At 40.0% G+C, this 16,528-nt stretch overlaps 1 protein-coding gene across 3 annotated transcripts in view; it reads right to left on the bottom strand.

Moving 5' to 3' along the window:
• Positions 1–16,528, bottom strand: part of kcnq1.2 (potassium voltage-gated channel, KQT-like subfamily, member 1.2) — a 180,586-nt gene that overhangs the window by 140,003 nt on the left and 24,055 nt on the right. For all 3 annotated transcript variants that reach the window (XM_086299264.1, XM_086299266.1, XM_086299265.1), the window contains 9 exons: positions 14,022–14,148; positions 13,761–13,839; positions 13,578–13,674; positions 10,733–10,873; positions 8,454–8,564; positions 8,044–8,139; positions 6,789–6,911; positions 4,923–5,088; positions 1,492–1,518 (listed from right to left, as the gene is read on the bottom strand). In XM_086299264.1, coding sequence (XP_086155390.1) covers positions 1,492–1,518; positions 4,923–5,088; positions 6,789–6,911; positions 8,044–8,139; positions 8,454–8,564; positions 10,733–10,873; positions 13,578–13,674; positions 13,761–13,839; positions 14,022–14,148 — 967 coding nt within the window. The remainder of the gene's footprint in view (positions 1–1,491; positions 1,519–4,922; positions 5,089–6,788; positions 6,912–8,043; positions 8,140–8,453; positions 8,565–10,732; positions 10,874–13,577; positions 13,675–13,760; positions 13,840–14,021; positions 14,149–16,528) is intronic.

Genomic DNA, 16,528 nt, shown 5'->3' with positions numbered 1-16,528 from the left:
AAATGAGACTTGAGAATATAAGAAATAAACACACTCATCATGCATTTAATGGCATTTCAAGAGCATACTTGCTACAGTACAGCAAAGGCGTTGCAGTTCTGAATGAACTTTAGAAAAGGATGCAAAAACACTTTTTGTGAGAGTGTACAGTATTAATACAGGTTCAATAAATCAATCAAACATGTTGCAATTTGTTTGAAATAATTGTCACAGACCAGCTAGTAGGAAAAGAAAATGTATAAGAGAAACAACATAACGAGAAGCTGAAATTGCAGTACTCTGTTTCAGCAGTCTAGCCAGCTGGCTGCTGGTGCAGGCAAAAACAACAGCACAGAACATCATGTGTAGCAGGGTCTTGACCTGCAGTCAGGCTGTCAGCAGAGTTTGACGTGCCTCTCCTCCAAACCACCGAGCCTCTATTGTGATAAAGAATGGAGAGGCAAATCTTCGTCCAAGAACAGAATGACCATTCCAATTCAAGCAAAAGGCATTCAACCTCTCTTGTGTTCCATCATCGAGTTTGTTTGACATTGTCCGACGTGGAAGCAGAGATAGCCAGAGAGAGGGAGTGGAGAGAAGTGAGAGGAATAGATTCTACCCTGAGCCACTTTTAACAGCAACTTCACATCACTGAAGAAGACATTAACGGGCTTATTGGCCATGAAAACAAGACAGGGGTTTATTCACAATCTGGTTAATCTGCTCCGTCATTCTGAATGTTTTCGGTGAAGGCCGTGGTCCACAGGAAAAGGAGAAAGGGAGAGCGGAGTGCAGAAACTAGATTGCAATAGAAACAGGGTGAAAAGTGCAGCCGATCCATAGAGAGATTCTCACGGACGGGGACTCGGGTGGGGCCAGACAGATAAGTGGAGCGATAAGCTGGACACTGACTAAATCAAACAATGACCAGTTTAGTTCTAACCACTAGAGCTCCACAATGGTAGCTTATCAACTCCACAACCCCGCTCCCTCCCTGCCGCTTTTCAGCGTCCCAGTCTGGGTCCCCACGGTCCCCAAGGCCCCTGTCCAGCCCCGTTCCTCGCCCATGATGTTGGCAGGGCACCCAGTAAAGAAAACAGGCGGGTCAACACGGGCCCAGTCTCTCTGCTTGGCTCTGGTTTGGTCTAGCTGAGCACAAAGGCTCAGCCAGCCAGCAAGTCTAATTAAAATACTGTCTGGGCCACATTACATAGACAGGCTAGCTAATGATTAACACAGGCGAGTGGAAGAAAAAGCACTATTTAGCCGGTGAAAGGTGCTACTGGTTACAGTGCAGTGATATTTATTGCATGTGCTCAGTTTTTTTTTGGTTGGTTTCTAAAGAAATAATGAACATAGTGTGACCTTTTTTTTTTTAATTCAGCACTGTAATGTAAAAGATTACACAACGGAAACTTCAGATATAGTGGCATCAACCACTGAACCAGCTTGCTTAAAGCACTTTGTAGACATTATGACATATGAGATGAAATGATCTGGTGGTATACTCACCTGATTGCCTGAGCATCCTGGTGATTCCTATAAAAAACAACAAGAAAATGCACAATCTGACTATGTTTTCAACTATTTTTCACACCTTCATCTTTTCCTTTCATGAAAAATGAGTAACTTGTGTTAAAAGTAAGCCAGATACAGCTGCAAATGTGCATTATTACTAGAAGGCAATGTTACCCTGTAAATTTAGTTCCTGCTGCTAAGCATTTCACTTGTGGGAAGAGATACCCCCATAGCGGCAACAGCAATAAACCATCAAAGTGAAATTGACCAACTTTCCAGAAAGCATGAGTATAAATTTATAATTTAAGTTCTTCAGTGCTGTAAATGTTAATGCGTGTATACACAGTTCTTTCAACACTGTTTTCACTTAGGATCATCAAGACGCCTCAGTGATTGGTGACATTTCTTAGCAACAACTACTGAATGACTGCGGGTAAATTATTTTTAAGAAATCCAGCCCGGTGCCAAGTTGAAAGAGTGTCGGTTAAAACAATAAAACAGCCCTGGTTTAGACAGTTGACATTGCAGATGTCTGTTTTATGGGTGGATCTGAAGCAGAGATCATACAGTGCCGTGCTGCTTAAACTCAGACGTTATAATTAGTGACAGCAGGCTGCAGACTTCGGCTTCTTTCAATGGTTTTATGTCATCCATAACTTGTTCCAATTCCGTTTTCCACTCCATAGTCTTGCAGTCTTTCATGTGTATCTATATAGTATTATTTATTGTTTACACAGAGTATGCAAAACATTTAAATGCTTACTGGCCTGTAAATCTGCTTGGCTATGTGTAAATATGTGGATGGATGCTAAACAGAATTTCTTAAATAACTTGTTTAATATCAACTTTGATTTGGTTGCTTTTAATCCCCACATACGTGCAGCCATATGTTTTCCTTCATTATCTGAGATCCACCTAATTAAGCAGACAACTACGTATGTTTTCCTCTGTGCAGTTTGTTCTTCTAGCAATGGTCTCGCCTTTATGTCAAGTTTATGTCACTCCAGCTCCTTTTAAGATTCCGTGCTTTGACAGGAAAAACTCATAAAGTGCATTTATTAACCTGGCGTCTGGGTCAGTTCATTTAGTGGGGTTGGCTTTTAACACAGGAAGCTAAACCACTTCTCTCTTTAACTAATTATCAATCATAAACTGTGTCTGTAGACCTGCATTTAAAGTAGACGTCTCTATTGATATGAACTGGGCTGCAATGAACTGGGTGCTGCCAGGCCAGATTTTTCACTATGTGAATAATGAATAATAATGGCTTTGGTATGACCAAGGAATTACTAAAATGCAACTGGCATTACAACAAATTCCCACTTGTAACTTGCTGACAAGCTGGCGTTTTAAAGATTTTTCCATTTAAGCCCACTGTGAATTTCTGTGGCCAGCGCGGGGGACAAGTGAAGCAGTAAAGAGCTTGTAACCATGACCTCTAATCACCACTGAAGCTGTAATGGCTTCCATATGGCTTACACCTGGCAGCCATCTTGGCTCTAAAGGGATCAGGATAGAGCCCCTGTTTACTATGTGAAAAAAAGGAACTAGTGCTGCTCAGATAAACCTCCTTCTATAATGATTGTAGCACATATACAGGTATCTATATATTCACGCATCTACTCTATCTCCTCCTTGACGGTTAGGCAAATCTAAACGAAACTTTACACAAAAACTGTTACATATTCAGTGATTGTTAGCATCTAGATGTTTTGTTTGGGGTTTTTTGTTTTGTTTTTTTAAAGATTTACGATAAATCCAAACTGTTTCGAGCTTCTTCCCTGCGAATGCAATGTTACGTTCTCCATTTGAGTTTGTTTCACGGCACGCTAAACGTATGTTGTATAAATTTAAAATTTGTATTGGCGATAGAATTTTGTTCAAGTCACCACAACATAAAGATTTTTTTTTTAAAGCACAACAGGCCTGGCATAAACCACCCACATGTTAGGTCGCTAACTAGCTAACGGTCACAGTTTATCAGAATCAGAATAATTTAATAATCCCTAATGAAATTTTGAAATTTGGTTTATGAACTGAGAGCACCAAGTTGTTATCTTTTGGAAGCAACAGGCTCTAGAAGACACAATATGATGATGATAATGACCACTACTTTTTAGCACTACCAATACAAAACTTCACAATTATGAACAATGAGATGACTGTTATGATTTAACATTATTTAACATGTTCTTTTCTCGTGCAGAGTGCAATTACTTACTAGCTGGCCACAAATGCTGCCATAAAAGTAATGCACATCATGAGGAACGACTGCTGAGCGGCAGTCAGTCCTCATGATGTGCATTACTTTTATGGCAACTCTACTAGCGTTAAGATAAACATAAACCTTAAGGCTAGTAGAGTCTTCCTGCATCATGTTCCTGCATCTTCATGAAAATGTTGGTCCAGGGTCAGAATTGAAATGGAGCAATCACATTGTTGTGATATAATTTTGTGGCCAGCCAGTAAGTCTAATTTCTGGAAGAAATAGTAAACATTTTAAGTGTTTTATTTATTAATTTATACAATATAATAAATATATTATCAAGTTATGTTTGCTGTTGGTGAAATTTAGGTTACTCATATTAGTTTTCTTGTTTATAAAAGCATTAGATAACTTCTTGGCTACCTGTTAATTAAATGTTATCTAAACGCTCAGACAACATCACTGGCTAGTTGTAATGCTGACCCTGAATTAACATCATTATGATAGCATAGGAGCAACAGCAACATGGCAATATCAGATTGCATTCATTTGCATGCAACATTTTATTTACAATATTTATTATCACAGCTATTCAAAATAAGCTGGACCATTCCAACAGTTAATAGCTCTAAACTACCATAAGTATCATAAATAATAACAGTCTTCATGGTGTTATTTTGGCCACTTGAAAGTCCTGAAATCACTTTGCAATTCTCAGCACGCATCATTTCATCAAACAAAATTGCATTAAGGAGAGCTTTATTATTGTATTTATCCACATTATCAAATGTTCTCTGCATGACTCAACTTTATTCCAAGTTGGCTGCGGAGCAAATATGGCTTCACAAGATATTAAATGCAATTCTTCTAAACACCTTCTCAGAACAGCAGTCTGAGGTGTTAGGCTTAAAACAAAAATTCCCCTGTTAAGAGATCCAAAACTGAGACAGTCTGATCAAAGAGTAATCAAAACGAGGCGCTGAGTCTTCACGTGTTATCTTGGCTAGCTCACAGATTTTAGACCGATTTCTTGGAAGAAAGGCATTTTACAGAGGTTAGCCATTTTTCTTAGAAAAACCTTGCTGCACAGAGTGAAGATCAAATTTAACACATCAAAAATTAGGGAGTGACGATAACCCGTGATGTCTATTTGAAATGAATTAAATTTGTCAGTGCACATTACAGTAACACAAGACACGTGGTCCTCTAAGTATATTACCTTCCACAGTTCCCCTTGGCTCTTCACGGAAAAACGAGACATCCTTCTTCTCCTCAGAGTCATCAATGTGATCATAGGTGATCTGGGGGATCGACACAGCTCTCTCTGAACCACCACCCATAGAACCATTTCCTCGGCACTTCGTTCTCCTCTTGTTCAACTTTTTCTGACGGACAGAAGAGAACAAGCAGGAAATGAGAAAGAAACAATGGTAACTGCATTTCTAAAAAGTATTTAAAGAATTGCAACAGTTTTGACATGTGGTTCACGCTGTATGCTGAAATGCTTTTTCGACAATGGACCAAAATAATGCCACGGAAATAATGTCATCAACACAGCCTTATATTTAAGCCATTGTTGTTATGCATCATTGCCCTAATTAATTCCTTCTTGGGTACTGATTCTTGGGTACAAACGAGATAAGTGATACCTGTTTAATCACAGTTGAGTGAAGAGCTATATTTTATGTGAGTCAGTGAGTTTGTGAGAACCTAATTGGTGCCCAAGTCCATTCCACAGACCAACTGACCCACATCAACATTATTGACATGGCCTTTTATACAAACTAAATTATTTGGACTCAGTGCATCAGAATTTGGCATTTCCCAAGTAGCCAACAGTTGAATCCAAATGTTTGAAGCAGTCATTAGGAGAGCGGGAAGCTTTGTTGGGTGTTGAAAGACTAAAGAGAAAAAAAGACAAACCGTAAAGAGAATGTGCAGCTAACAGCAGGGTTGAGATATAGAAATCTAAAGTAACGGACACGGGAAGGAGAGTGAGAGGGGAAAAAACTGTTAGCAAGGAAGCGAAAAAACAACAACAAAAAACAGAAAGGTAAAAATTCTCAGAGAGAGGAGACAGGAAGAGCCGGGATGAAAAAGGAAAAGAGCAAAATAAAATGTGCTCAACAGGGAGATGGAGAAAAAAAAGCAGGGATCTCGAAAGAGAGAAAGGGGAGAGGGAGGAAAGACAGAGAAGAAAGTCACATGCTGCAACAGAAAAGAGCGGAAGAAGCCTTCATTCTCCCGAATGCATGTGGGTTCAATGCTACACAAAGATTTTTTTGTTGTTGTTCTACTAGACAAAGGTTTACTCCCACGAGAAAGGCGGTGGTGACATCATCTCAACTGACTGAGTCTTTGTCCAGGAGAGACAAAGGCCTCGAGTCATCCTGGTGGAGTCAGGCCTTTAAGGGGAAAAGGGGCTGTTGTGTGTGTGTCTGTGTGTATTTGTGTTTTGTGCGCATTGTGTCCTTACATGTGTGTGTTTGTTTGTGGGAACTTGGCCTCCCCTTTTATTCTGTACGGCTTTTGGAGCAATATAGCTAATATTGTTGCAGAAGGTGAACTACACAAGGAGACAATGGAGTGTGGGCCACACGTATGCAAATCAGGGTATCGCAGTCTAACGGCTTTTTCCAACTGCACTGTCAGCAAGTACAGTCCATATGCTGGCATTTTGAGTTCAAAGGGTTAAATTGTTATGTCAAAAAAAAAAAAATCTAATTTTTGAGAAACTTTAAAAATTCTTATCAGAATTCCAAAGTCAGACAACGCCACACGGGAATGATCAAACACACCGTCACGATATTTTCAGGGTGGGGTTCGCAGCCTGTTTTGTATAGATCAAAGTCAAGAGACACAATACGCAATTGATAAGAAAGAAAAGGATTCAGATGCGGGGGGGAAAAGGTCAGGCTGGATTCAAAGCAGGACATCACAAGACTGGTACCTTTTCCCCCCACAAAGACATGCTTAGCGTTTAAAGGCTTGCCTTAAATGCCTTTTGAGAAAAGCAAATCAATCACAACGGAAAAATCTACATAACTATTCAACAGCTTTGGCTTCAGTAAAGGTAAGCGATTACCGAAAAGTTCCGTTTCCTTCTGTCAGATTCTGCGGCAGCAACGCCCTCTGGAGTCAGGACGTACATTTTCCACGTAGCTGCAGAGCCGTTTGGTTTCTCCGCTGCATAGCACCTCCACAGTGTCTAAGAAAGGCAATACAGGACAAACCACAGACGCGCTGGTCAGTGAAATATTTCTGTAAAACTGAATTACATTTAAAACACCCCAGCCTGTGGATGGAAAACTCTCCATTATAGTTATGATGATATGGTCTGAAATTAATTTAAAGGTTATGCGAACACCTCAGCTATAAATCCTTCATTAGCTATACTTGCCTTATTCTATTCAGCAAAAATGTACACTTTTTTTTTTTAAAGGTCACTTCAGTCACTATTTGTAACATGTTTAGTCTTTACTTTTTAGTGTTTGTAATGTTGGCCTCACTAAGTTTTATCCAAGGCCACCACTGGCCTGTTGTCCTGTGCAGTTTAAGAAATCTGGCTGTAGAGGCTCGTGGAGATTCATCCCACAGCTGCCAGTTGGGCAGGTTCCACCCTGGACAGGCCAGCGGGCCTTTGCAGTGCTAGCAAAGGCCTCGACTGAAGCTAACTGGCATCTATTGTGAATAAGCTTTAACTGAACAATGTTACTTTCCTTTATGCTGTTTTTATTAATGATATCAGGACTTAAATTTAAAGGAGTGTATATTTAATTTCATCTATTTATGCCAGGCACAGAGGACATTTGTCTTCCACTAAATTACTGTATCTGACCCAGTTTGTAATGATTTGATTATTAAAACTTGAGTATGTGTACTGATTATTTTATCATTCTTTAATCATATAAATTAATTTTTGCTTTATAGCATAAAACATATGATCATTTCAAAATTGCTTCTGGGGGTATTTATCCTTTTTCTTTTTACAACAGGAAAGGCGGGAAAGAGAACAAAGAAACCACATGGAGGAAACAACCCGATGTGGCATCAAACCCAGGCTCCTGCAATAACCTGTCAGCATACGTGTTGCCCAGGCAACTTAAAGAAAAGCTTGATTTATTAGAAGCGTAATCAAAACATTCTCAATTCAGTTTCAATTTTATTTGTATAGCATGACATCATAACAACAGTCGCCTTAAGACGCTTTATATCGTAAGATAAAGACCCTGCAAATATTCTGCACAAACACTGATACATTCAGTGCTTTCCAGTGTTTGTTTGTTTTTGTTTTTTACCAATGAAAAATGCATTTCTAACACTGGGAGTTCGGGATTTACCTGGATAAGGGCAACTGCAGCAGGGATCTGTCTATTGAAGTGTTTCTGCCTCTGCTTCTGTTGGACTTTCAGGGCAAAACCTGAACCCAGGATACCCTGATCAAAGAGAAATACATTTTACTTTTTTACTGTCCAGACTGCAAGAATATGAAAAAGTGAACTTTTACTGTAGAATTAAGGAAAGTATATACAAAATCTCCCAGAATAAATAATACATTTTTTATCATTAGGTTTGCTCAGTATATAGTCTTCAATGACACATCAAAGACAAGAGTGAATAAACTGAAAAAGAGCAAGCTTGATCCGAACATGTTGTAATAAGGTTTGGTATAAATGAAACATTAAAAAAATGATCTCCTTAAAGCTGAACTCGTGGATTTCATATGAATTAAACTGAAAACTTTATTTACAGCAGGTAGAGCGAAGAAGGAGATAGCGAAGACACTGAAGCAGGAGGCGATGGCCTTTCCTATCCAGGTTTGAGGAATTTTGTCTCCATAGCCGATTGTGGTGACGGTGACCTAAAGACAAAGAGTGGATGAGGTGCCTCTTATGATATATAAAGTGTACGTACACTTGCATATGATAGCTCTATTCTAAGAAAAAAATAAAAATAAAAATCACACAGTGACCAAAGCCCTTCACAGATGAGGCAAGAAACAAAGAGTGTAATAAATGATATCACATCTTATGCAGTGTAATTACAGTGTTTCGAGGTGTCAGGGTTAAAGAATAACTGTCAACGCTTTTAATTCAATAGCTTTGGGGGTTTTTCTTTGTAGATTTGTACTGAATTCCTATTTCAACATTAAAGATCACACTCTTTTTTTTTTAATAAACTGCCAGTGTAATGAAAATGTCAGTCAATGAGGAGCCCTCGAGGCTTTACCCCTGCAGTCTATAAGGGGAATTAGACGATAAAGAAAAAGTTCATCAGCTGACCTGGATTTGCTCCACCACTGTCAGCGATGGCTGGGGCATTTGAGGCTCTTGCTCCTCAAAGGGAATAAGATTCCCAACCACTAATCCCCAGTGAGTGTAGGAATTTGCTAGGGTGAGGAGGAAAAACAAATACCTCTTGCATTTGCATGTACACCCATTCTGAAAGCAGAGCCAATTGTGACACATTCAGTACACACTTTAGCTTACTGTGAGTGCCTGCGGGGTATCGGCGCGTGAGCTGCCGCTGAGCACTAATACAAAGAGGCTGATGTAAGGTGAGATTCTTTAAAGAGCTTTGAGAGCCAAAGAAAAAAGAAAAAGAAGAAGGAGCAGAGGTGGGAAGGGAGGGTGGGTGTATGTTGGGAGTGAGTGGAGTGGTGGGGGATTTAATCCCTCATCCACAAATCCGATGACTAAACAATGTCCTCCTGACATCAGAGTGGACTGGTCTGCTCAAAAACACCCATTTCATTCAGTATGTAGGGTTTAGGGGCAAGAACCACATCGTGCCTACAAAAAGGTCCCAGACCTATCACTCATACAGGCTTACGTGAAAGGTTGTGTGCATTCTATATGTGTGATCACACCCAGTTATTTCTACATGTGCACCATTCCTGTATCTACAAACATGCCAGTTTGCCTTTTTATCGCCAGTGAGATTGGCAAAGTCGCTCTTTGAATAAAAGCCCCATTACCTAACCATCAACTGAAAAAAAAGACAAAGAACAGAGAAGGTGAGGGAGGGAGGTAGAGAAGGGGATATGAATCATGGCATTGGCTTGTCCTCCAGCTGCGCCGTGCACCTGCACATCCGAATGTGAAAATCATGCCAAGCGAAGGAATACTCCGTGAGAGCGAGAGCTTAGCTCCAATCAGTGCAATCGCATTTCAGCAGACGCATGCACAAGAGCTGAGCAAAAGCTTACTAAACTGGTGAGAAAAGAAATCGTTACACTCGAGTTTACAGTCTCGGGAACACAAAAAAGGTGCAAATCCTCGAGCGCAATTCTTTTCTTTTCTCCTTTTTTTGCATTGTGAACAAAGCAACACAAATAACCGCTTCCACGAAGCAGTTAGAAGCGGCGTGACCGCTCTAACCCTCGTTACATAAAGGTAGCAATCCCGCAATTAAAGTTTTAATTAAGGGAACTGACACTTTATGTTGGTGCTCTAAAAGTTCTTTGAGTCAAAGATCCCAGAGGTGAATGGTTTATTACCCGTCTCTTTGTGGCATACTGATCCCCTGCACAAGGCTGCCATAGGTTTCTCATTACTCTGCGCTTTCAATTCAAATGTTTAATTAACTGCTCTGGAAAGCTGAGCCTCCACACAGAGGAGAATGGGCAAATCCAGCTCCACGCACGAAAAACATAAACACACCTGTCTCTGTGTCAAGTGTTACAGCAACACATGCATGCTATCCAATGAGGAGAATAAAAACACAAGGGGGAGAAATAATAAGTCCACCCAGGGTGGTCAGCCATCTCCGTTTCCCAGCTAGGACTCGAGTGGGCATTGTACAGATAATTGGTTTCAGCTCTTTATTGAGAAGAATCTCATTTGACGTGCATGTTTTGTAGCCTTTTAAATTTGCAAGCGAAATTTGCAAATTCATGTGGCATTCAAGGATCCCACTAATATATGCATTTTGAACAATATTTTAAAAAGGGCACAAGGATATATGCCCAGCATCAGTGAGGGACTTTCTTTTGTACAAAGTATTTGTCTTCTCTTTTAGTTGCCTTACCACACCCCACCAGAGGGCATCGGCGTAGCTGGAGAAGCCCGTTTTGCCCTCCTCATCTACAGCATCTTTCTCCGCCAGGTAGACAAAGTAGGAGGAAAAGATCAGGCCCAAAAAGCCAATGTACAAGGTGGTAATCAGCTCCTGAAATAAAACAACATTTGACCAAAGATCAGACTATGAAAATCTAATATGGAAGACTTACCATGGTATCCAGAACTCGACTCTGATTGTGCCTCGAGGCAGGTTTTGACTCCACATATAGCTGGAGATCCTTGTGAGTGTCAAAGCTAAATTCTGGGCTGCAAAAAGGTTTAAGATATGCTTTTTTTACGGCATCACATTAAATGTATTCTAACGATCTGGCTCCGTCACTTTCAAAAGACATCAGTGTTTCACAATGACCAGTGAGTCACAGAACTGCTGCTGGCCGACATAAGCAAGTCAGCCTAAACATGTCAGGCTAGTTTACCCCAAATGAGTTTTTGGGTCTTTTCGGCATACATAAAGAGATCAGTTTCACGTCTCACTATGAGATGAGAGAATTTCTGCACAAACTGGAATTGCCATTTTCTGCTCACAGGCTTCGCTAAAGAAATAATAGAGTGGATCATGTACATAGTGCACCTCATTCTCTGAAGAGATCAAATACAATCTTCAATTCAATCCTCCCTAAAACTAAGCTGTCATGATAGGTGGCTCAAGTATATGTGGTAAGTTGTACATATATACGATTCATGTTTCAATTATTATGCAACGGCCAGAAGTGGAGGTGTGTCCCCATTAGTTACAGATTTTAAAGGCTTCCAAGTCACCACATATGACAAACAATGTATGGGGTATTAGTTAACCTTTTATTGGCCAAGGAGCAACTTGTGACTTAAATAAACATCAAAATTGACCTCCCTGTGAGTCATTGTGAAGTTGTAGAACCACATGGACTTCTCATTAATCACCAAAGATCAGGTTATGTGACAGATGGTGACATTATTCAAAAGTTTCTCTAAATGTTGAGATACATGTTTTGTTTGTGTTGGATTTCTAGAAACTAGGGAAATGTATGGCAAAAAATGGTGGCATCATATGCGATCATATGCCTTGTTCACCTTAAACTAGCAAGTGATGGCAAGTCGATTTTTACACATGCACCAGATGCATGTAGTGTATTTGTGCTAATTCTAAAAGAAAAGACCTATTATATATAGTAAGAGTAATGAATTTTATATCGAATTTTGACACAAACTCATAAATCATCCACTGAGCAATTTAACCCATTTATAGACATCTTCAGACTAGAAATACTAGAATATGTGATTCTGTTTGTTTGTGATCTTACAGCAGTTTTTATTAAACTTAAATTGCATATGTTGGTGTTCACTTTTATTAAGTTTTATTCCTGCTAAAATTATTTTAGTGAGTCGATATTTGTAATTTATCTCATCTTGATTGAATTTTGTATAAGAAAAAAATAATAGTTAGAATGCTATATTTTTACTTATATATTTACAATTTCCATGTCAATATACAAGTTCATGTTTGGAATTTTGATTTCTGTTTCAGGGGGTGTACAGGTCTTTCTGGAGGTGTGGTCCTAAACTTTTGATCAGCTGTAAAACAGCCTGTTTCAATTTAAGCATTGTTTTCAATAAAATGCACGCTCAAAATAACATTTTGTCTCACTCTTTTTTCTTCTTGTTGCATGTTGAAGCTCTACTTGGAACCTTGTTAAGATCTAACCAAGCAAAATGTGATTTTTTTTGCACTTTCAAGTGTTCTTAAACTTTTGATCGGGACTGTATTTGGTTTTCAGCAGGTCTAAACGTCACTGCTATGGTTTTCCTTCAAATATGACTGGATAATGACTAATGGAAAATGTACTAATTTCTTTTGCAACTGTCAGCTTGGCTTTTTTTTTTTTTAATAAAAGTCAGCCCATCAAGTACCATGCCATAGCACAACCTATACTGGGCTATATATACGTGCTCAGCTCAGCGAACGACCTTAAATTAACTCACCAGGAACTGTTGCCTGTGACTATACAGGACTGAACCTGATCTGTACTTGATGTACAAAAATGATCATTTAAATGTACCTGGTTTTTGCCATAGCTTTTTGAGCTTAAACCTATCCCCTAAAAAAACAATGGTAAATAAATTCATAAATATGATTAAATGAAGTGCAAAAATCAGAGATAGCAGTCTGAGCATAGATCCTATCAGCTTTTTCACATTACAAAGTGTTTCCACTAAACAGAGCATATCATTCAATAAGGCGATCATCTGACAACAGGGAGATGGCACCAAATCACATTAGGCTCAGTTTGGCTACATCTTAAATGTATTTTTATGATTCTCTGCACACAATCCTCACCGATAAGCCCTTCTCCTCTTATGCATCAAAGAGGTATGAACGTCAGGTTTGACCACAACCTAGGAACTTGGTGTACTTGAAGGATTAAGAAGAGAACATTACATCATCTGACTTCACTGTGTATCGGCCTGAGAAAGAACTAAAACAAGTGTAGCAGAATGAAAAAAAGAGAGCACAGCCAACCTTGACAACTTCTGTTCTTCTCCTTATAAAGCCAGGTTTACTCTGATTGTTTTATGCACCTCTGTGCATTGGACTTTTTGTCATAAGCAGTAAATGTTACTGTGACTACGTCAACTAGCGTGTCTGTTGCTTTGTAGAAGTACATTTAAGGCCTATGCATTTACTGTTATATCTTCTGTTCTTCGGCCGTTATGTGTTAAAGTGATTCTAAACAATTACAATTAAAATGAATAAATAATAACATACAGGCAGATTTGTGGAGCTAATATATTTAGCTGGATTCTTCTTATCTTACCTGTCGATGAATAAAGACTACAGACCCCAGCAGCCTCCACGTTCCTCCCTGACGGTCCACATGCAGCATACGCAGGATTTGGAGAAAACGGATGCCTCTGCAACACACAACATCATCTCAGCTGTTTCATCCCACTATAGCTATGAGCACATGTTAAAATGCAGAAGAAAATCACTGCTCTACCTGATGGCAGATGTTGCGAACACTTGGCCGTTTGACCCCACACCAAGCACAATGATTGAGGCGATGACCACTATTAAATCTGTGAGAAAGACACATAAAAAAGAAGGAGAAAAAAAAAACCCCAACCAAATAAGGGCTACAATTATTTTCAGTTTGATACAAAAGTGAAGTCTTGCTGGAATTATCTGAGATGTTCATCTACAAATATACTTTATGGCATGTGTTGTATTAAATGAGAACAAAGGAAAAAGCCAGGTGCACCTATGATTGATATGGGTTTCCTGATAAAGCGGAGGCGTCCTTTGATGCCTGCATATTTGCTGCGGCAGCCTGCCGACCACAGCCGGACCACATACTCCGTGCCAAAGAACAGCACCAACACAATCTCCTGCGGAGAACAATGCAAACACGGATTCAGGGTTATGTTAATCCATTGGTACGTAGACTATAAGTTTGAAACACATGCAGGATGTGGAAGTAGATACGTTATCTTTTTGTTTTTTTAAATCACTGATGCTTTGCTATGCATTGCCACTAATTTAAAAGCATTAAAGCTATTTTAATCAATCACCAAGATTTACAGCATTGATATGAGTGGGTAATGACAGGTGCATGAGACAGAAGAAGAGAGACACAGAGGTGGTCTAGAAGGACCAAATGAGGCCACCCAGGAGTAAAGATGGAGGTTGACAACACAGCTGATAACAGCTCATACATGAGGCAGGGTCAATGGCTAAGTGATTAAAGCCACAGGATGAAAAACCACTAAGTAAGAAAGCTTTAAAAAAAATCACCAAATAACAACTTCAGCATTAGTTGCAATCATGTGCACCTGCATATCTGCATTGTGTCATTGTGTACTTGTTTCGTAACACATGCACGCAAGTGTGGAGTCATAGATGAATCGGCTTCAACTGACGTGAGATCATTTTCCTGGCCACCGAGTATCCATAATACTCAGCTACCTTACTGTCAGGACCTATGGGCGATGTGGGTGGTCAATTCATTGAGTTCAGTTGCTTAAACTGGCTGCTCCCTGACCCCCCCTTGTATGAAACTTAATACCATGAGCCCTGCTGCAATAACCCAGCACCACAAGACTTCAAAACAATGACCTGTCAATCACGCCAGACTCTATCTCGGCTGAAGAAGTGTCGCTCTAATATTAAACAAAAGCCTTTTCTCTTTTCTGTCTTTCTTTTTTCGCTTCTCTAAATTATCTGTTTACTCATTATCGCCACTCGAATATGTTTACAACTTTCATTTTTACGCCTGAGTCGTCCGGCCCCTGGGAATCCTGCGCTTCTCATTCATCCGCATGAATTGCACATTTTTTGTCACTGAGTTAAAGACAAAGAAAGAAGCCGCTAAGGAGGTATAATTGACAGAGACGGGGAGAAATGGTCCAGCAAATCTCTATAACATAGCCTGATAATCAGACTGAATAACCTTTTTGTCATGGTCCTGGGCCATGTTGGCCCAGTGTTCTTAGTTTCCTTGTATGTTTGTATTTTGTTCCTTGCTTTGGCCATGTTTTCTGAGTTGCCCTGTTGTGTTGTTCCCTAAGTGTTTTCCCTTCATGGCTTTTACCCCCTGTGTGCCCCTCTGTGTATCTGTGAGCCCTCGTCTCTCCTTATGTTTTATTCCATGTTTCCCCTGCCCATTATGTCTAAGTTCTCCCCGTGCTCTCTCTTCCCCCTGTGTGCCCTCTATGTATTTATGAGCCCTCGTCTCCCTTTGTGGTTGTTTCATGTTTTCCCAGCCCGTTATGTCTGTGTTTTCCCCGTGCTCTCTCTCTCCTCCTGTCTGAACCTCTGTGCACTTCCTGTTTACTTTGTGACTCTCACGCCCGTACATGTCATGTTCAGTTCACCCCGCCCTGTCTCGTTATGATTATCAGTGTCACCTGTGTTCCCCGTGTGTTCCCACTTTCCTCGTTAACCCTCTGTGTATTTCTGTCTGCGTCTCCCTCTGTTCAGCGTGACGTCGTCCCTCATGCTGTGTGTGATTCCCCCGTGTTTCCTGGTGAGCTTTATGTTAGTTTTTCCCAGTTTAGTTTTGTATCTCCTATTATCTTTTGTCAGCAATAAAGCTGCCTTTTGAGTTCATCCCCGTGTGTGTGAGTTTTGCATTTTGGGTCCTCCTCCTGCCTGCCACACAGCCGAGCCTTGACACTTTTGGCTTTCACTGAAACCAAACAAATCGGAGACGTGGGCAGGCATTCAGATGTCTCTAACCAGTCTGCCTGTTACATCCATTTCAGCTGAACTTTCTCCAGCAAGCTGTAGGAGTTTTTTGTTTGTGTTAGGACAGAAACAGATTATATTCCATGCCCCCAGTGCTTTGTAATTTTTACAGCAGATCAGGCTGTATTTGTGTATGCTGGACGACAAAGTTAGTAGTTGCAGGACATCGTGAAAACCAAGTCTTAAACATTCATTCAGTCATTTAATAATACCTAACACCCAACACAAAACAGCCTACAGAATACCAGTTTATTGAGCTTAGTAATTATGACAGCTAGGTAAAATCTGAAAGTCAAAGGTACGCATGAATTTGGGAAATTTAAAGGGATTAGTCACAATAATGCCATAAAATAGGTCACCCAGATGTTGGGGGTATTTTGTACGTGAATCCTAAACTGGCAACTATGTGTTTACTGAAAACAGCTGCCTATTGGTGCAGCGATAATCTCATCAAGCCAGACAAAGATGAAGCTCATTCAAAGACCCACTCGGGAATTACAGTATCACATGAAAATGTGATTA

Source organism: Aulonocara sp. 'chitande type north' Nkhata Bay, linkage group LG7 (assembly GCF_057382095.1).
Source record: "Aulonocara sp. 'chitande type north' Nkhata Bay isolate Kocher_YH1m ecotype deep benthic linkage group LG7, A_spYH_male_GT1.1, whole genome shotgun sequence".
NCBI classification, from domain to species: domain Eukaryota; kingdom Metazoa; phylum Chordata; class Actinopteri; order Cichliformes; family Cichlidae; genus Aulonocara; species Aulonocara sp. 'chitande type north' Nkhata Bay.
Note: the sequence above shows the minus strand (reverse complement) of the source record. Positions and strands in the feature narration are given on the sequence as shown.